We start from the raw sequence: 24,853 nt of genomic DNA, 5'->3' as shown, positions 1-24,853 counted from the left end.
TATGTGACTTTTCAGTTTTTATGGAATCTGAGGTCCTTTACTCTTAGGTTCAAGAATTGATCAATTTGGAGCCAAATATGTAAATGCTTTGAAGTCTCAACAGTTAAAAGAGCAATTATGCCAATTCCTTTAGTCATGTAAAGGTCCATTACACACACACACACACACACACACACCTGTCACAGAAGGGTTAGTGAAAATTTCAATTTTGGACTGAAAAAACTACAAAATATACGGTCTTAAATTCTCCTGGTGTAATGTTATTAAATATTAAAGACTGTGAGAAAAAAAGATGTTGCAATCCTCTTGCCTTTATAACTCTACTTTAAACTTGAGAAAAAAAAATCAGAATTCAAATATTCCAATTCACCTAGCTCTAACAACTTAGTTGTGCAATTTTAAAATCAGTTTAATGCAAAGCACTTCAATCCTGATGTGACAATTACCTGTGGCATAAATGCAAAATAAAAACAAATGCAAGTCCTCTTCATCTAATGATGCATTTTATAGCAAAACCACAAAAAGCACAATCATATTAGCACAAACTAAATAAACAGGCACAAGAGGCATCATGTCCATCCAGGAAAAGAAATGTAGCATGCCAAGAAAGAAAGGAAGGACTGAAACAACGAAGAAGGGAAGGAAGAAGGGAAGGAAGACAGAGGTTTCTATACCTGAAGGATCCGAGAGAAATGAACTAGTCACATCATTCTATCCTATTAGATACATAAGGGTTTCTTAAAGCTTCAGGGTAAAAAGCAGCAATCACTTTACACCATTCAACTTTACACAGTATAGTATATTTCATGTCAACTGCCTTCCATCCTTCACTCACCCAATGCTTCCTCACTCTTCCATACGAGCTTTCAGACAAATCCGAAACAGAACAGGGTGGGGTAGAAGAAAAATACAAGCAGCGCTTTTCTGCTACTCCCCCCGCCCCCAAATAATTTCCAACAGTTTTTCCTACTACGAAAATAAGTCTCCCTATCTTAAGATACACAACAGTCATTCTATGTCCTTAGTAGACACACAGAGACGCATACACATGTCAGCACTCCAGACCCCCACAGCACGCCCCCGAACCTTAAGTAATGTTTATTGCATTTAACGTGAAGACGACAAGATACATCTACCTACTGTTTCGGGGTGAGGGTGGGTGGAGGACTCCTTTCAAAGTAGCCCCAATAGTGTAACCAAAACACGGTTCCGGAATAAAATATTAAGAACACTTTTCCTTTCCCACCTATCTATGGACTTAAGGATGCAAAAATCCATCTCCAAACCACCTCATTTCTAAAATTCTTCAGCCCGGAGTTTGGGGTGGAGATTTGTCCAGGGGAGGGGGCGGAGGCGGGGAGAAGCGTGAGCCGGCAATGGGACACAAACGAGTTGCTAACCCCAGCTACCCCGCACCACGTCGCCAGCCCAGAGGTCCAGAACTCGGGACCTCACGCACACTTCTCTGCCCAGGCCCAGTTAAAAGCTATGACTCCAGCTATCTAACTTCGTATCTACAGACATTTATTCGTTACTAACACATCACACAAGTACACGTCACACAGTTTAAAACACACTTATAAACCCCAAACAAATCCACACACCTCAAATTCACCTCGCAGTTTCCCAAACTCCAAACAGGAGACCCCACCTCCAGGATTCAAACCTTCCGCCCACAGTGGAGGAAACCAGGAGAAAAGAGTTGGGGAGCAGCCGACGCCTTTCAATTATCGCCCCCCAAAAACTGCCCCACCCCACACCCTGCGTTCGGGTTACCCACTCGGAAGCCCCGTTTCCTCCCTCTTCTCAATCGGGCCGCTTAAGGGACCCATCCCCAGCCCACTCACTTTCTCCCCAAAACCCCTCAAAAAAACAAAAAAAGTGAAGAGAAAGAAGTGAGGAAAGAGACTTGAGGTAGTCCGGCTTCAAAACCGCTCGACTCACCTCAGAATCCTTGCTGAGTTCTCTCCGCCCGGCACAGCCCCCTCCCCAACGTCCCAGTACGAAAGGCTGAGGCAGGGAGGAGGGGAAAGCGGGAGGGGGAGGGGTGTCTTCCGCGTGGGGCGCCAGTCGGGAGGGGACTGGGGAGGGGTTGAGGCCCGCACAGGAAGAGGAGAAGGGGGAGGGGAGGCCCCTATCTCCCAGTCTCCCCCTGAAAACCTCCCTTGTCTCAATCACATCAGACTGACTGTCTTTGTCTGGCTGACAACCGCCATATTGATATCAACAGCCCCGCTCCCACCTGCTGCAGCCAGGCGGCCCTGGGAGTTGTAGTTCCTGCCTCCCTTGAGTAAAAGCTCGGAACTTGGCATCCAGAGGCCCCAGGGAACTACAGATCCCGGCAAGTCCCGCGCCCATCTGCCTTCCCACAGGGAGGAGGGGAAAGGGGCGGCCAGAGCCATGGGGACTACACATCCCAGAATACCATGGGTCCCAGGCCGGGCTAGGGCGCACGATATCATGCTGGGGTGCAGAGGGAGGATGAATTGGCGGCGGGGATGAATTTGAGCTGACCGAGGGAGGTGTTGGAGAGGAATGGGACGAAAAAGAAAGATGACCACAGTTCCCATGATGCACGGAGAGAGGACTACATTTCCCATCATGCCCCGGGAAGGGGGCGTAGAGAAAAAGAACTGCATGTCCCGCGATGCTCTCGGCGGGCTAGTGGCAGAGATTGAACCGGAAGACGCTTTCTGCGTTTGAGAAGTGGAGTGTCTGGTACTGAGCAACCAAAAGTCCAATATGAAACTGGTGAGTCTCCGCTCCTAGGTCAGAGGGCAAAGGTGATGCCATATCCTTTTGGACTTCGTCGTTTCCACTTTGGGAAGGGAAGTAGACAGTGGGGTGGACCAAGGAAAACTGCTGTGTTGAGGAGGTTTGAATCTTACTCCCCCCACTCTTCACCCCCAGCTACCCGGAGATCTTATCCATCCATTGGCGGGTCCCTTTGGTTAAAGACGTTCACTCTGTCGCATTTCTTCTCCTACAAACTAAAGTTGGGCTTTACGAGCCAGGGTGGTTTTGTGTCTCAGCTGCCACGTGAGTGTTGTAATAGGTTAACTTCTTTCATGCTGCTTACACTTGATTAGCGTTTTTCCCACCGTTCACGTGGCTTTGGTTAGATATGAGTAGAGTAGAAAATACTGAGCAGAGGGTAATCACTTATTAAATTTTGTGTTATAGACTTTTAACTGCCCTAGGAATTCAGAGAGGGACAAAGTCAGGGTGTGATCTTGGAAGATTTAAGTCATAAATCCTGTCACAGTGTTCTGAGAGGAAGTATTAAGGCATTCCAACCTAGGGACTGCATGAGCCAAGGTTAGACGGAACATGCCGGTATATCTGGAGAAGTCTTTGTATCACAAAACCCAAATACTTGGCATACAGAAAAGCTTCCAAGACCTTTATTTTGGGCCATTTTACTCGTATTGTGTAATCTACCTAGTTTATTCCATACCTGTATGGAATTAATAGCATAATTCGGTGTGAGATACTGTTTGTCAACCTTCTAAAATTCCTGTTCCTGCAGCCAAGTATTGTCAAGCTTTACTTTCTGTGATTTTTATACAAAAACAAAATGTTTGTTTTCCTATTTGAACATACTTTCCAAAGCATGTGTGCCCGTATGCGCGCACCCACGCACACATACTATAGACATATACTCTGTGAAGTGTCAGTTGTTTTCTGAAAAGAAGTCACAGAAAGTATTAAAGTAGATTTAACTTCAAAACTGCTTCCATTTCAAGCTGTTTATGTAGGGAGAAGGGTACAGATCAGTAAATCTTGAGTGTTAATTTGTTCCTGGGTCAGCGTGTAAAACATGTAAGAATGCAGAATTGAAGGTCACTGCCTTGCCCTAAAGAAATATGTAATTTAATGAAGAAGACAGAAAAGAGGCAAAATTATAATGCATTATGATCATGGTAAAAGAAGAGCGTGTTCAGGGTTTGGGGAATTGAAAGGATAATGGGGTGGGAGAGAGGAGGGAGATAGACAAGACTCAAACTGATAGGAAAAATGAGTAGGCCTTCCATGAAGAGGGCTCGGGTTACAGGTGCAAAGAAATTGCACTTAAGTGGTTGGAACACAGACCATGTGTCCTCAATAAAGGATAAATCACATTTGGTGTGCTTACTGAGAAGGCATGCAAATGTGAAACAATTTTTTCCATAAAAACTCATTTGAGTATCGGAGAGCCAAGTTTACATAAACTTTGGTTTGCTCATAATATCCTCCTGCTTAATTTATTTACAAATGTGAAAACATGGGAAAAAAGTAACTTATTTTTTCCTTTAAGAACCAAAATATGCCTGGGGCAAAAATAAATAAAGATTAAAAATTTTTTTAATGTTTTTTAATGTAATTTTTTAATCTTTGAGAGAGACAGAGTGCGAGCAGGGAAGGGCCAGAGGAAGAGGGAGACACAGAATCCCAAGCAGGCTCTGGGCTCCAGGCTCTGAGCTGTCAGCACACAGCCGGACTCGGGGCTCTAACTCGCGAACCGCTAGATCATGACCCGAACCAAAGTCAGATGCCCAACCCACTAAGCCACCCAGGCGCCCCTAAAAAAATTTTTTTTGTTAAGAACCAAAATGTGCCTCAAAGGAAGAGAAAGTGTTCTATCTATAGTCCCTCCCGCTTTACTTTTAATCCATGTGTTACATATTAAAACTCATTTGGTGGTTAGAAGATCTTTAATGTGGAATTACTGTCAACATAGCAAAGTGGTTTCAAAACCATTGACTAAACCATTGACACTCACTAAGGCTTCTTTTGTGGGTCATGCCTCCCATAAAGTTGAAATAAATCATCTGATGGCCTAAAATTTTTAACTTTGTGCACTGCTTCAGGAATAATGTGATAATAAGTCATGTTTTACATTTATATCATGAAACACAGAAATATATTTTATTGAGCACATTCATGTTTTTGAGATTATGACTTCCCAAAATACCCTCCCCATGCACAATCTGACCATATCTTGTTGATTCTCCGTCTGTTCTTGAACAAGTCTGTTTCTCTCCAGTCCCACTAATACTGCTTTTGTAGTGGCTCTTTTCACTTGACACTTGGAATTCAACAATACCTTCTAACTGATCACCCTGCATTCAATCTTTATTTTTCTTTTATCTTCTTCAAATGTTTATTTTTGAGAAAGAGAGAGACAGAGACAGAGAATCCCAAGCAGGCTCCACACTGTCAGCGCAGTGGCTGACACTCGAACCCACAAACCCTGAGATCATGACCTGAGCTGAAATCAAGAGTTGGACACTTAACCAATTGAGCCACCCATGTGCCCAGTCCCTGCATTCAATCTTAACTCCATCCAGTTTGTTCTTTACTCTGCATCCCAGAAGTTATTTTAAATTGCAGAGTTCCATGGGGAGCTTGGGTGGCTCAGTCGGTTGGGTGTCCGACTTCAGCTCAGGTCACGATCTCACGGTCCATGAGTTCGAGCCCCGCGTCGGGCTCTGGGCTGATGGCTCAGAGCCTGGAGCCTGCTTCCGATTCTGTGTCTCCCTCTCTCTCTGCCCCTCCCCCATTCATGCTCTGTGTCTCTCTGTCTCAAAAATAAATAAACGTTAAAAAAAAATTTTTTTTTTTTTTTTTTTAAATTGCAGAGTTCCATAAAACCCCTCAGTAGCTTCCTTTGCCCTTAGGATAAGGTCTTATAATTCTTAATTTGGCTTACTTGGTCCTGCAAAATATGACCCTGCCTACCTTTTCAGGCTTCTGTCTAGCCCTCATCTCCCTTGCTGTCCGGTTTCAATTGTATTGCACATCTTCCGGGTCCTTCAGCTCACCATTGTCTCTGGGACTTTAAATGTGTTGCATCACCTACAACACTTTTTTGCTTGCCCACTTTCTTCATATAGGTCAGGTCTTGGTTGAGCACTTCTTCAAGGATTCCTTGAATTGGGCACCCCTGTTATATCCTTCCATGGCACATGTTCTTTTTGTGGCAGTTGTTGGTTTTATGTCTGTCCTCCCTCATATATTCCCATGGCCTGACACATAGTATGATGCCACTGAATAGTTGAATAATTTCTGAAAGATTGTCAAGATCTGTGACTGTTGATAAGAAAAGATTAAGGAGTGTTTAAGCAGCAATTTGCTGTGTGCTGGGCACTTGCTGTTTGGTGTCCCACTTACTCCTTTGATCTAGGTGATAGTATTCCCATTTTACAGATAAAAAGTCTGAGCCTCAGGGAAGTGAAGTGGCTCAAAGTTACACAGATGAAAAAGTGGTAGAACCAAGATTCCTTCCTCAAGAGTCTGTTGTCTAATGAAAGCAGGGATTCCAGCACCTTTCACAATGCGTGGCATATGTTCGGTGATCTCTTGATAAAAGGAAGCCAGAGTGCATTTTAAGCTTATTTATTTTGAGAGAGCACGCGAGCAAGTGATAGGAAGAGAGAGAATCCCTGCACTAACAGCACAGAGCCTGACGTGGGGCTCGATCTTAACAGCTGTGAGATCATGACCTGAGCCAAAATCAAGAGTCTGATGCTTAACGTACTGAGCCACCCAGGTGCCCCTGAAGGCTGTTTTTAAAATTAGCTTTAAATGTGATTAAGTTAAGATCTTTGAAAAAGATTACAGGTAAAGAAATCAAAGTTAGGAAACTTCCTTGATAATATAAAGGGCTCCATATCAGATCATACCGATGAGGTTGCGTGCTCAGGTTAGTTTTTATACTGCTCAGTTTAGCCTCTGTAATACCATTTATAGTTCTCTTAACTTTACACATCACTCTCTTGGTGGCTTTTCACACACCCAAGGGAAGACCATGGATATCATTATAAAGTAATCCTTGGATATCTCCTCCCTAGAGAGATACTAACTCAAAAGGATCTTAATGACTGTCTACAATATCATGCAGTATTCAGGTGGCTTTATTTAACTGAAAAAATTTTATTGGCACCTTCAGTTAACCAGAATCATTTTTAAAGAACTGGAAAATTGGAAGTGTATCCTCTAAATCAGGATATTTTACAGCATGTTCTGTTATTAGTATTAACTGAGCATAATTAGCTATGCCCCGATGGCCAATTCAGCAAAGGATAGAAACTGGAATTCATTACAGTCCTTAACAAGAACCTTGTGGAACAAAAAAATACTGAATACGTTGACAAATTGAGTTTGGAACATCATATCCAGGAATTTAGTCATTCAAATAGATGAAGATTAAAGTGAATGAATAAAAGAAGCAGTGTGCAAGAATGCAGCATGTGTCATACTTTTTTTTTTTTTTTTTAACGTTTATTTATTTTTGAGACAGGGAGAGACAGAGCATGAACGGGGGAGGGTCAGAAAGAGGGAGACACAGAATCTGAAACAGGCTCCAGGCTCTGAGCTGTCAGCACAGAGCCCGAAGCGGGGCTCGAACTCACAGACCGTGGGATTATAACCCGAGCCGAAGTCGGCCGCTTAACCGACTGAGCCACCCAGGCGCCCCTGTCATACTTTCTATAGATAGTTCCAGACATGGAGAGAATCTTCTAGTTGACTAAGTCAACAAAGATTTATTATGCAACCACAGTATACTGGCATTCAAAGTTTTAATACTTTCCATTTTAATTTTTACGTTTGACCCCAAAGATTGATGACAGGGAATTATTGGGATTTTGCTGAGGCACAAATTTGAATGTGACTTTAAGATTAGTGATAATCCTTAGTGAATGAATGAGCCTGATTACCTCAGAGTCCGTGGCTTTCTGTAGTTATTGTTGCTGTCTTGTTCAAGTTCTGAAAGGAAGGTTACTTATTTATTTTTTAAAATTTTTTAATGTTTGCTTATTTTTGAGACAGAGACAGAGCATGAACGGGGGAGGGTCAGAGAGAGAGGGAGACACAGAATCTGAAGTAGGCTTCAGGCTCTGAGCTGTCAGCACAGAGCCCGACGCGGGGCTCGAACTCACAGACCGTGAGATCATGACCTGGGCCGAAGTCAGAAGCTCAACCAACTGAGCCACCAGGCGCCCCTGAAAGGAAGGTTATTTAAATGCTTGTTATGCTATACTTTTTTAATTTGATGGAGGAAATTGTATGCTATAGTTGTATTTACAAATTAAAAAATTCAAGAAGGCCAGGAGATGTTCTTCAGTGATCTAGTCTCCTTTATACAAAGTGCTATTTCATTTGGGGGAAGGCTCAAACTTTTCACTCACCATTTCTCCTAGGAAAACAGATGGAGCAGAGAAATGGATTCATGGACTGTTCCCTGTGGAGGACAGATAAAATACCAACTGGAATTGTAGATGATCTACAAGATCTTTACTTGAAAGGGGCAAATTCTACCACAAAGTCAATGTAACAAATTATTAGGATGGGTGTGGTTAATCCTTACTTGGATCTGAGAGTGATATTTTATTTCTCCAGTTTACAGAATTGCAGAATCCTTTAGGCTTCTTAGAACTTGGGTGAAGAATAGAAAATCTCTTGCTATAAATTACCAACATTCACAATTTTACCAGTGCTTATTAATTCACCTATTTCAGATTGATTGTTAAAATGTCAACCTGATTTCACTCTTTTCTATTTCTTTTTGCTGGTTGATTAGAGTGCCCTCGTGTGTCTTTTTGATGTAATATCATTTTGAGCTTCAGAAAGGTCATGTTTTATCACCACCTTGGTATTTGGTATGATAGGTGTTTTTCCTTTCTTTCCTCAAACTGAAAAGCAATGTGTAACATAAGGCCAAGTCACATACTTTGTTCAGCAGTGCTGTGAGATAAAAACAGATATTTTACTTTCGGACATTTCAAAGTCATAATTATTACTGTGAATAAATCTTTTATACTTAATGCAAAAAAAAAAAAGTGTACCAATCATAGATTTTTTTCAGTAATGATAGTTGAAAATAATGGTTGAATTGAAATAGTTATATTGGCTCTCAATGTAAGCATGACATCATTAGTGTTGCATATAACTGCAGTAGTACATCTGTTTTGTGACTGGTTTGCTTTGAGCACTCAAATCCTGCTATCATTGTCTCTGATGATCAGTAGAGTGTACTTGGCAGACAAAGGCCAGGAGTGTAGCATGGCCTGAAAATCAGTAAAATACAGTATTCCAAATGGAAAATTTGCTCCTGGCGTGCTAAATACCAACTGAGGTCCAGGCACAAACTACCCCTCAGATCTCCATTATGATTCATTTATTCATTCAACAAATATTCCTGAACACCTTCCTCCTCTGTGCTAGGCATTGCTCAAGGTACGGGGTATATTGCAGTGAACAAAACAGATTTACTCCCTGCCTTTATGAAAGGTAATGTCTAGTGGGCTTACTGGTGCAATTCAAACAATATTACGGTGAACTTCCTGATGTGGAGATGTCATTGGGCACTGGCTCAAGCATTTTTTTAATGTAATGGCCAAACAATGCATTTAATTGTACCCAAGAACATTCCTTCTTAAAATTTTAACAATTATGGCCAACTTGCCTGCTAGTTTACCATTGTACCAGTAGCGTATGAGAATGCATTAACTCCCCCTTGCCAACAATGCCATCTGTTTCTTTACTCTTACTATGTGTCTTCCTAATGCAACTTCCTTTCATCAATCCACACGCCCTCTTGTCTCTTAGACTTCAGCCATATTTAGTAAAACGTCCTTACAGTAATGATGTATGGATGTGGGAAAATGTACTGGAAAGGGGAACACGTTTCTTCAGATAAAACAGTGGTGTCATGAAAGTCTTTAAAAGGAATTTTTTAAAGAATTTTTGGTGTTGCTTTGAAAATGCTGATGCGCATGGGTGTAGTAATTAAGATGGCAGTATTTTGGGATCAAATGGGCTGGAAAGGCAACCAGACCAGGTGTGTGTAAATGACAGATGAGATCCCCCATCATCCCCAGAAAAGGAATAACCTGTGAGATGAAGCTAGAACTTGATGTATCAGGAAGGGCTAAGAAAAAGGGCCAGAATTTTCAGAGATTAAGAAAAAAGGCAACGCTGCAAACCAAAAGGATGAAGGGAAATAAGAAACACTGTAAGAAGAAAAGAGTCAGTTTGAAAACCCCAAGACACTCAGTGATCAAGTCTAAGAACTATGTGGTGGGAACTTTACTGTGAGAAAAACAGGAAGTTTCAATTGTCCCTGATTGACCATATATCTGAAGGAAATGCCTGTAAGGTCTAAAACATTTAAATTTATTGAATGCACAACTGAATGAACTTTAGCTCTCTCAAGGATATATAATCAGATAGATGATATTCAAGAAAGTGTTTTTTTTAATAGAAGTTGCAAAACGAACACCCCTTTTGCCCTTAAGGTACAGTTTATTTTTCATCATTCATGTTTATGAAAGAGTGGGAGGAGGTGAATAATAAAAGGTCTTGCATAATCCATTCCTCAGATTTATGGCCCAAGCAGAGATTCTCTTTTCCGAAATACAATATTTTTGCATTTTTTTAAATTTCAGTGAAATAGAGGAAGGCATAATTAGATGTTCTAATTTAATAAGTCTTCCTTCCCATATGTTTTTCCAACATGTGGAAATAGGAGTAAACAAGCAGTAGTGTTAATAAGGTAGAGGAGGGGCACCTGGGTGGCTCAGTCAGTTAAGCAGCTGACTTCAGCTCTGGTCATGATCTCTCACTTTGTGGGTTTGAGCCCCGCATCAGGCTCTGTGCTGACAGCTAAGAGCCTGGAGCCTGCTTCAGATTCTGTGTCTCCCTCCCTCTCTGCCACTCCCCAACTTGCGCTCTCTCTTTCTTTCTCTCAAAAAATGAATAAACATTTGCAAATTTTTTTAGTAATGTAGATATTATAACCCCTACCCTTTTTTTTTTTTTACATTTTTAAAGCAATTTTATTGAGGTATAATTTACATACCACAGAATTCATGCATTTAAAGGGTACTATGTAGTAACTTTTAGTAAACTTAAAGAAATATGCAATAGTCGCCAAAATCCACTTTTAGAATATTTCTGTCACTCCAAAAAGATCCCTTGTGCCCATTAGCAGTCAATCCCCATTACTATCTCCAGGCTCAGACAATCACTTATCTACTTTCTGTCTTGTAGATTTGCCCTTTCTTGTCATTTCATATAAATTGACTCCTACAGTATGCAGTCTTTTGTGTCTGACTTCTTTCACTTAGCATAATGTTTTTGAGGTTCACCCATGTTGTAGCATATGTTGCTCAATAATATTCCACTATATGAGTATGCCACATTTTGTTTATCCATGAACCATTTGATAGACATTTGGATTGTTTTCACTTTGGGGCTATTATGTGTGGAGAGTTTTCATTTCTAATATCTCCATATTTTCATTTCTTTTTCTTGCATGATTGCACTGGCTAGAACCTCCAGTAAATATTGAATAGAAGCAGTGTGAGCAGACATCCCTGCCAATCTTTTCCCAGTTCCCCGTCTGAAGGGGAAGGGATTTAGTCTTTACTGGATTAGATATGAGCTTTGGTTTTTTTGTAGATCAGGTTGAGGGTGTTCCCTTCTATCCTTAGTTTATGGAGCATTTTTATCATGAATGGGTCTTGGATTTTACCAAATGCTTTTTCTTTACATGTCAAGAGGATTGTATGGTTTTTGTCCTTTATTATTATGGTGTGTTACCTTGATTGAATGTTGAATATTAAGTCAGTCTTTCATTCTAGGTATAATTCCCATTTGGTCGTGATGTATAATCCTTTAAACATATTAATGGAATTGGTTTGCTAGTATTTTCTTGAGGATTTTTGCATGTATATTCACAAAAGATATTCTGTAGTTTTCTTTCTTTTCTTTTCTTTTCTTTTCTTTTCTTTTCTTTTCTTTTCTTTTCTTTTTTGCTTTTAATAAATGTTTATTTTTGAGAGAGTGAGCAGGGAAGGGACAGAGGATCCAAAGCGGGCTCTGTGCTGACAGCAGTGAGCCCAATGTGGGACTCAAACTCACAGTGAGATCATGACCTGAGCTGAAGTTAGGTGCTCAACTGACTGAGCCACCCAGGTGCCCCTGTTCGGTAGTTTTCTTATGAGATCTTTGGTTTTGGTATCAGAGTAATATTGTTCTCATAGAGTGAGTTAGGAAATGTTCCCTTCTCTGTATTCTAGAAGAATGCTCAAAGAATTGATATCATTTATTTAAATGTTTGATAGAATTCATCAATGAAGTCATTTGGGCTTTTCTTTATGGACAGATTTTTAACTGACTGATTCACTTTCTTTACTTGCTATATAGGTCTCCAGATTTTCTCTTTGTGTGTTACGGTTTTTAGAAATTATAGTCAAATATACACAACATAAGATTAACTGTTTTAACCATTTTTAAGCATACAGTTCAGCTGCATTAAGTACATTCACATTGTTGTGTGACCATCACCGTTGATCTCCAGACATCACTTAGCATAGTATCTTCAAGGTTTGTCCATGTTGTGGCATGTGTCAGAATTTTCTTCCTTTTCAAGGCTGAATAATACTCCATCAACCGTGTATAACGCATTTTGTTTATCCATTCATCTGTGTACGCTTAGGTCATTTCTACCTTTTGGCTATTGCAAATAAAACTGTTTTGAACATGGATGTACAAATACCTCTTCAGATCTCTGTTTGAATTCTTTGGGATATATTCCCAGAAATAAAATTGCTAGATCACACGGTAATTCTCAGTTTAACTTTTTGAGGAATGAACACACTTGTTTTTCACAGCATATGCACCTGCGCCATTTTACATTCTGAGCAGCAAGACACAGGTGTTCTAATTTCTCCACATCTTCACCACTTGCCAACACTTGTCATTTTCAGTTGTTTTGATAATACCCATCCTATTGGGTGTGAACTAGTTTCTCGCTGTGACTTTGATTTACATTTCCGTAATGTTTGGTGATGTTGAGCATCTTTTTGTATTTTTTTAGATAGGTAATACACGTACATTGTTTAACTTTTAAAAAGGGTAAACTGTACAACAAGTTTAAGGGACAAAAAAAAATGAAGAGATCTCCTATCTGTGTCTTCCTCCCCACTAGCAGTCTCAGTGATCAGTTTCTTGTGTACCCTTCAGAGATATTCTGTGGACTTACATATATAAAATTTCCATCCTTTTTTAAAATTTTTTTTTACATACACGGTGAGATCCCACCCACACTGGTTTTGTGAATTCCTTTTTCTTTTTTAAGTTAGAAATGCATCTTACCTATCATTTCATATCAATATCTACCACGGCTTCATTTTATAAAACACTATATAATCATACCTAATGAGTCAGAGTCTGCATTCGATAAGATCTTGGGTCATCTGTTTTCACAATACTTTCATGCTAGGCAATAAAATATTTTCAGTGCTCCTTTCAGATACTTTAAAAATATTTCTAACAGACATTTTGTATTTTCATTGTCTAAAGGCTGAGTTTAGAATTATGGATGTTGGGCTGGAAGATACAGTTCTACTCCCTGCACCTACATCCCTCACAATGATTTTGAAATCATTCATTGTTTAGGGCATGGTTTTGTTGCTAATATAAGACATAACATGAAATTAGTGTCAACATATCTCAAAAATATATCATACTATTGCTAGAAAAAAAATCAGTTGATAGTCTTTTATTGTTTAGATATACCATAATTTATCTGGCCAAACCTTCAGTGATGAGCATTTCATTGTTTCCAATCTTTTGCAATTAGAAATCATGTTGCAGGATGATCTCCTTTGTGAGCATCTCTAGATGTATGTAGGATACATTTCTGGGTGAAATGGGTGTTTCAAAGGGTATGTGCATTTTTTATTTCATTTTATTGCCAAAATGCCCCCATAGAGACCTATCAGATTACACTCTCCAGCAGCATAGCCCGGTGTACCACTGCAATGTAACCATCACACTGTCTTATATTTTTCTCACTGAAAAGTGAAAAAATAGTGTGTCATTAGACTTTAAAAATTTTTTTCCTCCTAGGTGTAAGATGTAGAACATACTTCTATGTGTTTACAAAAGCATCTATGTTTCTATTTCCTTCTCAACTCTTTTATCCCACTTGATCTATTAATTTTACAGTACTTAAACTATTTCATCTTTTGTAGTTTTAGAATGTATTTTAATATCTTATAGTACTTGTTCCCACTCATTGCTCTTCACTTTAGAATTTTCCAGACTGCTGTCAAACATTTATTTTTTGTATAAAATTTAGAATTTTAGATGTCATATAAAATTTAAAATTATTAGTTCCCACTAAAATATTTCTATTTTTATTGGAATCGGGTTAAATTTATAAAATGTAAGGAGAGAAGTGACTTATTTCTTTCAACATATAATTGAGTCTAAGAACAAATGTGCTTTCCTTTAAATCTTAAACATCTTTTTTTGTTGTTACTGTAATTGGAATCTTTTCCTACATAGTTTACATATAAGATGGGTATTTCTTTCTTGTATTCTCTCTACAGCCCCTTGTTGAATTGTTTTAATTTTTAGTAGTTTTTCCAACTAATTCTTACGGGTCTTCCAGGTGTATAACTTTGCAGAGAATCTTTTTTCTTTTTATTTTATTTTTTTAATGTTTATTTCTTTTTGAGACAGAGACAGAGCATAAATGGGGAGGGTCAGAGAAAGAGGGAGACACAGAATCCAAAGCAGGCTCCAGGCTCTGAGCTGTCAGCACAGAGCCCGACACGGGACTCGTGAAATCATGACCTGAGCCGAAGTCGGATGCTTAACCGACTGAGCTGCCCAGGCGCCCCATAGCAGAGAATCTTTTTAAACTCATTGTTTTCCTGTGGTGTAATGACATTGGCTTATACTTGCAGGATAGTTTGGAACAGGAGTGGTAGTGGTAGGCCTCTCTGTCCTATTTCTGACACCAATGGATATGCTGCTTTAATTCGACATGTCACTATTAGATCAACTTTTGGCTTGAAATTTTTGTATATTTTAATTTACATGCTGTAACTAGCTACTTTCTTGCTCTAGAATTTTCTAGTCACTAAGAAAGTGAGATTCTTTCACATAGACCAACAATAAGTTATTTTTTAAGGGGAAGATCTATTTGTGTTGTAGGGTATTGTTTGTTCTAGTCAGCTAATTATATCTTGCAAGCCATTTCCAGACTTTTGAGAAAACAATGGTTTTTAGAACTTAAAGTCTTGGGTGGTGTATAGCAGATTCACAGAAGTAAAAGACTTCTGTGACCTTAAGAGAAAATTGCAGGGTTTCCTTAGAAAACAGAACAGCCAGAAATAGTTTCTCTCTCTGTACTTAAGAGACAGGCCTGATAAAGGCAAGAAATGTAAACAAATTGGTCTGTTAAAATAAACATAATTACCCCACCACCAACAACAAAAAAAATCTCTGTAGAAACAAAAGGGTTCAGAGCCCTAGGCAGGGGCTTATTTATTTTAAGCTGTGTTTGATTCAAGCTCTGTAGATCCAATAGGAAGAAACTGTTGATGAATGGCTATGTGATAAAATTAACAGAAAAGAGAAGCAGTAACAAAAATCCTTTGTTTGGCTGTACAGTCCAACAAATGCTACTAAATGCCTATCACATACAAAACCTCCTTGATGTCATGGGACATACTAAAGATGAGTAAGAGATAGATCCTACTATCAATAACTCACTATTTAACAAACCATGGATACAGTATATTTATACAGTATACTATGTATATGTATACTGTGTACGTATGTGAGAGTGTATGTAGTTTTAGTAACAGACTTTGATAAAAGGCAGTAGTAGGGTTTGTAAGTTTAGGATTATGAAGGATGTATTGCAACCAGAAAATCAAAGTTGTCTAGAAGAGTAAAATCTGAGTTGGCCTTGAAAGGTATGCTGGCTGGCAAATATGTCAGAAGAGTTTTGTGTCACTGCCATTGGAGTCAGGGGTGAACTTTCTGAGAAACAAAAGTTGGAAAGGTAGATTGAAGCCACAGTGGTGGCTTTGAATACGAGACTTAGTGGTTTGGACAGTCACAGAGTAAGGATATTTACATATATATACATATATATATATACATATATATATGTGTGTGTGTGTGTATGTATATATATATATATTTCAATGAAGTTTTGGAGCTTTAAAGTAAGAATGTTTAAACACCTAGAGTTTTTAATTTATCCCTTTGGAAATCTAGGTCAAAGGAATTGGAAGAACTATATTTTACACACTTAAGAAAAACTTCGGAATGTGAAATCAGAGAAGTATGGTTCATTGCAGTTACAGAAAATATTTTGAAAAGTGAAATATAATTAAGAAGCATTAGGAAAGATAGCAAATGCATCAAAGTAAGCACAAAGTCAGAATTACCCTACTTAGGACAAGATTTTTCTAAGTACTTTACGAGGACCTCATAAGCAATAACAGAATTCATAAATACATCAGAAGGTGAAAGGGATTTGGAGAATCAGTGGGACAAATTGATGGGCACCATAGAAGAACAATACCCAGGTAGGAAAAAAAGGAGAGAACAGAAACAGTGAATTCCTTGACATTCACCTCTATTGAGAAAAAGCTGGGCAAGGGTCCCATTCCTACAGAATTGATAAATGCATAGAATATTCTTGGTTACATCGACAGCTTGAATATAGATAAATCACTAGAAAGTGTGATGCTGTCCTTGGATTTTTTTAAATATAATTTTCGTACATTTAAACTAGCATAAATTTCAAGTGTGCTTATAGTTTGATGAATTTTTATCTAGTTATGCATTCATGTGTGTTCTCATTTATGTCTGGCCTCTTTAACTCAACACATTGTTGACCTGAAAGTTTTGGAGGATGAAATTGTTGACTTGTTGGCTAACCTATGCCCACCCCGCCTCCCCCCATGATAAAGAGCAATTTGTAGAGGACTGGCAAGCTGCCTGTGAGATTACCATCTCTTTGTAGGGTTCTTGAAGGAACCCTGAGAAATTCAGCCTGGTAAAACCTATTTCTGGGCTTGGCAAGCCACTGCAATTCAGTGGGAGACTGTCGGGCAAACACAACATGGTTTCTTTTAAAAAGAAAATCTGAATTATCAGAGTTCTGCAGAGGGACTAAATAAAACTTGGTTTTTAATTCACTCGAATTTTTAGAATGCTTTTCTGAAAATAAAAATAACTATTGTAGAATCAATACATAAATTTTTTTTTTCATAATATGATTGAAAGATACAAAGGAGGAAACAAAAATCACCTGTAATCTCACTGCTTAGAGTAATCACCGTTTAACATTTTGGCAGGTAATCTGTGGTGGATGTGTGCACTGATATCCTTCTATATCAGTAACTCTAAAGTTATAAATCTCTTAGGATTAGATTCCACTCTGAATGATAGGAAGCCTGAAATAATCATGGCTTAAATAGGGTTGATGTTTGTTTCTCTCTTACATAATGAAGTCTGAGGGTAAATAGTCCAGAGCTGATATAACAGGTCCATCATCCTTAGACACCTTATTGCCACCATCTTCAATATGTGGCTTACTCTTTGTGATCCAGTGTGACTTTTTCATCTAAGGCCATCAAGTCCTTATTTCGCGGAAGGAGGAAGAGGCAAAGAAAGACATGCACCTTCCCTTTGTTAGTTTCTCAGAGTTGCATATTCCACTTTGATCTATCTTTTTGACCAGGATTTACATTGCTAATCTAGTTGCAAGAGAGACTAGCTAGGAAATAGCCTTTATTCCAGGTGGCCATAATTCCAGCTGAGATTTGGGTTTCTCCTTTAAAAGGACAGAAGGAGATGGGGTGCCTGGGTGGCTCAGTCGGTTGAGTGTCTGACTTCGGCTCGGGTCATGATCTCGCGGTCTGTGAGTTCAAGCCCCGCGTCGGGCTCTGTGCTGACAGCTCAGAGCCTAGAGCCTGTTTCGGATTCTGTGTTTCCCTCTCTCTGACCCTCCCCCGTTCATGCTCTGTCTCTCTCTGTCTCAAAAATAAATAAACGTTAAAAAAAAAAAAAAATTAAAAAAAAAAAAGACAGAAGGAGATACAGATAATGGGACAATAGTGTCACAAGCATTTCCATTTTAAATATGTATATTGCTCATTTGGAGCATTTTATAGTATTGCGTTATGTGAATTTAGTCTGCTGTTGAATATTTTGGTTTCCATCCCCTATTATCCTGCACAATGCTGAAGAGAACATATTTTTATTTGCCTTTTTTTTTTTTTTTTTTTTCCCACCCACCTGGTTTTTGTCTTACTGTAAGTAAATTCCTTAAGTAAAATTGCAAGGTCAAGGGCTACACATGCACATTTTAAATTTTGATTCATTTCTGCTTTTCAGAAGTCCTTTCATTTTCACCTACCAGGAATAATTGAGTTTCCATTTCCCCACGTCCTCATGATTAGTTTCTTTATGTGAGTGTTTGGACAAACCATTTCCTCTCTGTAGTTTTAATCTACACTTCCATTACTTGTAGATTGATCAGCTTTTCATTTGTTTTTGGTGTTTTGTGATTTCAGTATTTTGTTGGCCTTCGTTTGCAAATTGCCTGTTTCTGATTTTGGCTCATTTTTGTCTTGGAATCTTTGTCTTTTTCTCAGTTATTAGAGTTCTTTATATATTAAGGATATCAATTCCTGGTTTTATAGTTTTTGCCAGTATATCTTTCTTTTTTTGCCTTGTTTTGTTTCTCACATAAATAAACACATCTTTTATTATTTTCTTCAGGATCATGGCTTTAGGATGACACTTAAAAGTCCTTTTCCACCCCAAGATTATATCAAATATTTCCCTAAAGTTTTAGAATCTCTCTCTAGTATTCCATACAAAGATTTTTAAAGATATACTTTATCAACTACAACAAACTGAAAATCAAAATCAAACTGCTTTCCCCAGTAAGTGTGGGTCTCCCTGTTGCCATTTTTGCAGGCTCAGTATTAATTAGTAAAAGAAGCTGCCTCTTCTATTCTCTCCCAAGGACCCAGATGGTACAGGCAAATGAAAACTTTTTTTTTTAATGTCTATTTCTTTTGAGAGAGAGAAGGAGCAGGGGAGGGGCAGAGAGATGGGGAGACAGAGAATCTCAAGCAAGCTCTGCACTGCCAGCACGGAGCCTGACACAGGGCTCAAATTCATGAACTATGAGATCAGGACCTAACCTGAAATCAAGAGTCAGAGGCTTAACTGACTGAGCTACCCAGGTGTCCCCAAAACCCTTTCCTTTACTCTGATCCCTGACATGTTAACTGGTGTGATTAGTAGGAAATTTTTTGGTTGAAAAGCCTTTTCCAGACCCCAAAACATTGCTGATTGCCTGATTTTTGTCCAGACATAAATGCATGTGAGGGACCCAGCATAAAGTGTTCAATAAATGGTAGCTGTTTTTATAAACTTCTTCACTTAATCAAAAGCAGTTTTTAAATCCATTTCTTTGAAAATCTAAAGGAATAAAAGGGGCTTGTCCCCTAATTATACCTGACACCTTCCCACTAAACAGCACAGTTTTGTCAGCATTGAAAGTCTGTTCAGTTAGGTAACACCTCTTGCCAGTTACCTACCCACGTGCCACAGGGAACTCCCTAGTGACCATGGTATCTGTGCCCTCTCCTTCACAGTTGACTTTGATGTCCACATTTGTCTGGACACTGAAGTTTGAACCAATGCATTATCTGTGGTTTGGGTTGGGGGGAGTGCACAACGTTTTTATTTTTATTTTTTTTAATGCAATTTATTGTCAAATTGGCTAACATACAGTGTATACAGTGTGCTCTTGGTTTTGGGGATAGATTCCCATGGTTCTTCGCTTACATACAACACTCAGTTCTCATCCCAACATAACATGACTAGAATAAACTAGCTTACTCTTGAATTAATGTTAAACGAATAATGATTCTCCTTGTTGATGCTGATCTTCTTAGCCACTTACTGGTGTACCATTTTATTAACCTTTTTCCTTTTTTCTCACCCATTGTCATTGCTGTGGATTTTCAGCAACTCGTATAAATTCTATTGTCCTTAACTTGCCTCTGCTTCTAAATTATTCATCCCATAAATAATACTTGTAGTTTCCATCTCTCTCTCTCCCTTTTTAATGGTATCTTTACTTTTATCCATCATATTCATATGTTGCTTTTTACTAGCACTTTTATCACCCTTGCTACTTTTGTTCTTATAGGACATACTGGGTTAATAATGTTCATTAAACACCTGAGAAGCAATCTCAAATAAAACAAACATTATGGAACAGAAGCATCATGTAGGCCTGTCGTGTATGATCTTTAACGCAGTTTCTTTTTGGTGGTTGTGGACCACAGCTTTTGCTTTGAAGTGTAGATATATCCATAGTGTGAGAGATTAGGTTAGAGTAGTACTTATTTTTTTAATTTATTATTATCATTAACTATTTCTAACCTTATCTTTATATCCCATATTCCTTATTTCCTTTCCTCTAAATGCTGTTACCTGTTTGCTGTCAACCTTTTAAAATGTTGTCTCTAATAGAAACTTCTGTGGTAATTGCTCTGTATTCCCAAAGAGAAAAAAAAAAATGTCTTGGTTCTTCCCCCCATCCCCCCAAAAATCTGGTTGAAATCTGGTTTTAAAAAGAATTCAAGGGGCACCTGGGTGGCCAACTTCGGCTCTGGTCATGATGTCACAGTTTCTGGGTTTGAGCCCTGTGTCAGGCTCTGCTGACAGCTCACAGCCTGGAGCCTGTCTCAGGTTCTGTGTCTCCCTCTCTCTCTGCCCCTCCCCCACTCGCACTCTGTCTCTCTCTCTCTCTCTCAAAAATAAACACCAAAAATAAAAATTTAAAAAGAACTCAAGAGTGTATATATAAGAAGTAGCTAAAGTAGAAAGTGAAAGTTGTAGTATTGTCAACCACCCTCTCCCCTGCAGTAACCACTTTTACCAGTTTGGTATATGCGCTCAGTCTTTTTTAATTACATCTATATATTTACATAAATGAGGTCATATGCGTAGCTCTGTGAATTTCTTTACCATCAACTCTAATTACTTTGTAACATTTTTAAAGTTCTGGTACCAGACAGCCAATGATGTTTGCTCCCAAGCCAACTCCTGCCTATTTTCCCTCTCTCTTTAATATTGACTGCCAACATTCCCACCCTTCCTGAACTTAAGTTGGGCTGTTTTCTTTCTATGACCACTCTCCGCTGCTTTACGCATTTACTGAAGAGTCAAGTCAGAGAAGAGGATAAGCATGAAGGAGCAGCCATAAGTGTCAATTCCCCAGCTGTGTGTGTTATCTAGCCACTCTCCAACCAGAAAGTGGCTTCACTGTGTTCACCATGCATGCTGCAGATTCTCTGCTCAAATGGAAAATTATCCCTCTATCCAGCTGTGTAGTCAGCTTAACAGTGAGTATGATTGGCACATTTAACAGCTCTCCTGCAAGATAGAATCAAGATGGAAAGCGAAAGAAAGTGCAAGATTACCAAATAAAATTGAGATGTATTTATAGAAATCTCTGAGTGTTGGAGAGCCTTGCCGAAAATCCTTAGCAGGGGTAATAGTTCCAAATTAGGCAAATTTGGCTCAGCGGTAACCATTTTTAACTCAGGATGGTGTGGTACAAGGTGGAGACTCTCAATAGAGTGTGCTCTCTTTCCCTGCGGCACTAAGAATCTTATACATCTCTATTGGGGCATAGAGTATCTCCTAGTGAGCTGTAACTATCCATGGCAACAAGTGTATGTACACTCAGGGGTGTTGGTTCAAAGAAAGTTCACAAGCCCTGTTAAGAGCTAGGTTCCTCATTTTTCAAAGAGGTATTTGGACTAGATGATCTTATAAATTGTGTATTATGTTTTCAGAAAGTCAATTGTAAACAACACAGTGGTATAAACACATCTTGATGACAGGTTATATAAAAGAGTGAGGGTGCAGTCCACCCAGGGAAATGATGGAATGATGAAAAGGAACATTTTTGTGTTAAGAGAGAGGTTAGAAATAATCTAATTAAGTCTCATTCATCAGGTAAAGAAATTTGAGGCCCAGAGAATTTAGGGATTTGGACTAATAACAAATTAGAGGCAAAGTTAAAAACTAATACTTTATGCCTAGAACTAATCACAGCCCAGCAATAAAATCTGACTGATTTTTTTTTTTAAGCTAAAAATAAATTTCTACTTTGGAAAACAGTTTGGTAGTTTCTTATAAAGTTAAACATTTAACCCAGAAATGTCACTATTAAGTATTTACCCAAGAGAAATGAAATTATATGCCCCTACAAAAACCTATAATGTAAATGTCTTATAACTGCTTTATTAATACTTGGCAAAAACTGGAACAGCAACCCAAATGTCCATCAGCTTGTGAATGCATAAGCCAATTCTGGTACATCCATACATTGGAATACTTTTTAGCAATAAAAGGGAATGACCTGCTGAGAGCAACAAGAAGGATGAATCTCAAAAACATTATGCTTGTAGTATATGAAATTTCGAGTTGCTCAGCCTCCTTGCCAGCTCTGGTCAGTCTTTCACTTTGACCCTTGTAGTAAAAGTGTAGTGGTATCCTATTGTGGTTTTAATTTGTATTTCTCTAAGGACTAATATTGAGCATCTTTTCATTTGAAAAGATTTGAAGTTGTAAGGATTTTATTTTATTTTATTTTCTGCTTTCAAGTTCTTTATGAGATACGTGTTTTGCAAGTATATTCTCCCAGTCTGAGTTATCTTACATTTTCTGAAGAGTGTCTTTTGAAGAACTAAAGTTTCAAGTTTCAATTAAGTTCAATTTATAGATTTTCTGTTATGGTTCTTGTTCTGTGTCTAATCTAAAATTTTTGGCTAACATAAAGCACAAAGATTTTCCTCTGTTTTACTAGAGTCGCCCTGTCCAGTAGAGTATCCACCAGCGGTATATGGCTATTAAACACAAAGTTGCTATTATGACTAAGGAACTGAAATTTAAAATGTATTTTAATTAAACTTTAAAGGCTGATACTCGGGGCACATAGGTAGCTCAATCAGTTGAGCTCCGGCTCAGTTGGATGACTTCGGCTCAGGTCATAATATCCCGGTTCGTGGGTTCAATCCCCACATCAGGCTTTGTGCTGACAGCTCAGAGCCTGGAGCCTGCTTCAGATTCTGTGTCTCCCTCTCTCTCTACCCCTCCCCTGCACACACTCTGTCTGTCTGTGTCTCTCTCTCTCTCTCAAAAACGAATAAATGTTAAAAAAAAATTTTTAATAAAAGCTGATAATTCAATTATTGAGAAAATTTTAAGTATGTTTGAAAGAACTTGAGTATGTGGATCTACTTTTTCAACTGTAAGTTTTATGAAATCTCAATACATACTAAGTATTTCAGATGAAAATTTATCATCTGAATTGAAATATGCTGCAAGTATAATGTTAACACTAGATTTTGGAGACTTGGTACCGTAAAGTAATGTAAAAATGTCTCATTAATATTTTATATCAATTCTATGTTGAAAATTTACATATATTGGGTTAAATGAAATATAGTACTAAAATTAATTTCACCTGTTCCTTTTACTTTCTTAATTTACCTACTAGAAAATTAAAAATTATGTATGTAGCATGTATTGTATTTATATTGCATGTACTTCCCAGAAGTTTTTATTGTTTTAGCTCTTACATTTAGTTCTATGATCCATTCCAAGTTTAAAGGCCCCTTTAACCTCAATATTTTATGATTTTTATGGAAGCTAAGAGTCCAATGAACATAAGCAAGGCTGGGAAAAAGAATTAAATTTTTTTTTTAAATCTGTAGATTTTATCATTAGGAAATATATTTTTTAATGTTAAAATGCACTAGGGTACAACTTCTCAGGGATATAGAAATGACAGTGTCAGTAGTCTTAATTAGTAGTCAGTAAGTCAGTAGTCTTAATCCCAAGCTGTCTGCCTTAGAAGTAAGCTAGCAGGGGTTAGTGGTACAACAGGAAAGCAATATTGAGGGAAAAGATGACTAGAACAAATTATAGTCACTTTTGTTTCTAAGATTCTTAAGTTTTTTTCCTATCCATATTAAATATGTTGCTCTTAATATAGTACACTATCATAGGTTTCCTACTAGTATATTAGTGGAAAGATTTAAGAGAAAGCAGTTAGAACTTGTGCTGGTTTGAGTGCAAATTCAGTCTGTTATTAATTGTGTGATCTTGGGCCTTGACAGTTAAGTTAGTATCAATAACATTTATTCAGTTGTTGGGAAAGGACTAATTAAATACTGGATAGAAAATATTTGTCAGTAATTCTTATTGTTTGTGAAGGTAATTCATACAATGAAGTTTCCAGTTGCTACTCCTTTCTGAGCTGTGGTCTAATTTTATTTTTAGAATTCCTTTCCAAGTGTCAGCATTACTGTGTATTTTTATGAATATGTATATCTTATAAATATAGCCATCATATTAATATAACATTTCTGGTAATTAAATAACGCTCAACATCACTTGAAAAACTTCTTGTAAAATTATAAAGCCTTGCCAAATCTTGTTAGGGAAGTGTTTTACTAAACTTCATAAGACTAGGAAGCATCAAGGAGTTCACTGAAGGTACTAACATAATCTCAAAATTTTAGGCTAAAAATCTGGGAGTTATCTTTATTTCTTTCCTTTCCCCCTGCCCAAGGCCATATCTTGTACCATGAGACTTTTGTCATAAGGAAAACAGCACTACAGATTTTGACAATGGTAGGAAAGGTATAATTAAATAATTCTGATGTCTGCGGAAGTTTCTGGTAACAATACAGAAAAGACACCTTAGCACTTGTTACTAATATTAAATAGTTGTAAATAGTTTGCCTTTTTTAAAAAACCAGATCTCCTTTCTCCCCTTACCCCCTTTTTAAAGACATAGTTATATCTAAGGTTAAAATCACCAACCTTTGCTTTTCCTCCCTTACTACTTTCCTCAAGTTGATGTGCATCATACCTATACATGCCTTTATTAGCTTAGTATATTTAAAGTATGTATTCAATATTATTAGTATTGCCAAATTCTTGAGAG

General features: G+C 38.1%; 2 protein-coding genes across 10 annotated transcripts in view; one reads left to right on the top strand and one right to left on the bottom strand.

Moving 5' to 3' along the window:
- Positions 1 to 2,247, bottom strand: part of HMBOX1 (homeobox containing 1) — a 192,942-nt gene extending 190,695 nt beyond the window's left edge. For 5 of the 9 annotated variants that reach the window (XM_019440904.2, XM_019440905.2, XM_019440906.2 and 2 more), the window contains exon 1: positions 1,945 to 2,246. The gene's annotated coding sequence lies outside the window, so the exon portion shown is untranslated. Of the gene's footprint in view, positions 1 to 1,944 lie in introns of all 9 variants that reach the window. The other 4 variants (XM_019440899.2, XM_019440900.2, XM_019440901.2 and 1 more) reach the window with 2 other exon arrangements.
- Positions 2,248 to 2,515: 268 nt separating this feature from the next.
- INTS9 (integrator complex subunit 9) overlaps positions 2,516 to 24,853 on the top strand; it is a 102,368-nt gene continuing 80,030 nt past the window's right edge. Inside the window, exon 1 of the mRNA XM_019440896.2 lies at positions 2,516 to 2,751. Within this exon, the coding sequence (XP_019296441.1) occupies positions 2,743 to 2,751 (9 nt within the window). The 5' untranslated portion in view covers positions 2,516 to 2,742. The remainder of the gene's footprint in view (positions 2,752 to 24,853) is intronic.

The sequence above is a fragment of the Panthera pardus genome, unplaced genomic scaffold (assembly GCF_024362965.1).
Source record: "Panthera pardus isolate Hobbes unplaced genomic scaffold, ASM2436296v1 HiC_scaffold_13, whole genome shotgun sequence".
Taxonomy (NCBI): domain Eukaryota; kingdom Metazoa; phylum Chordata; class Mammalia; order Carnivora; family Felidae; genus Panthera; species Panthera pardus.
This window is presented reverse-complemented; position numbering and strand designations above follow the sequence as displayed.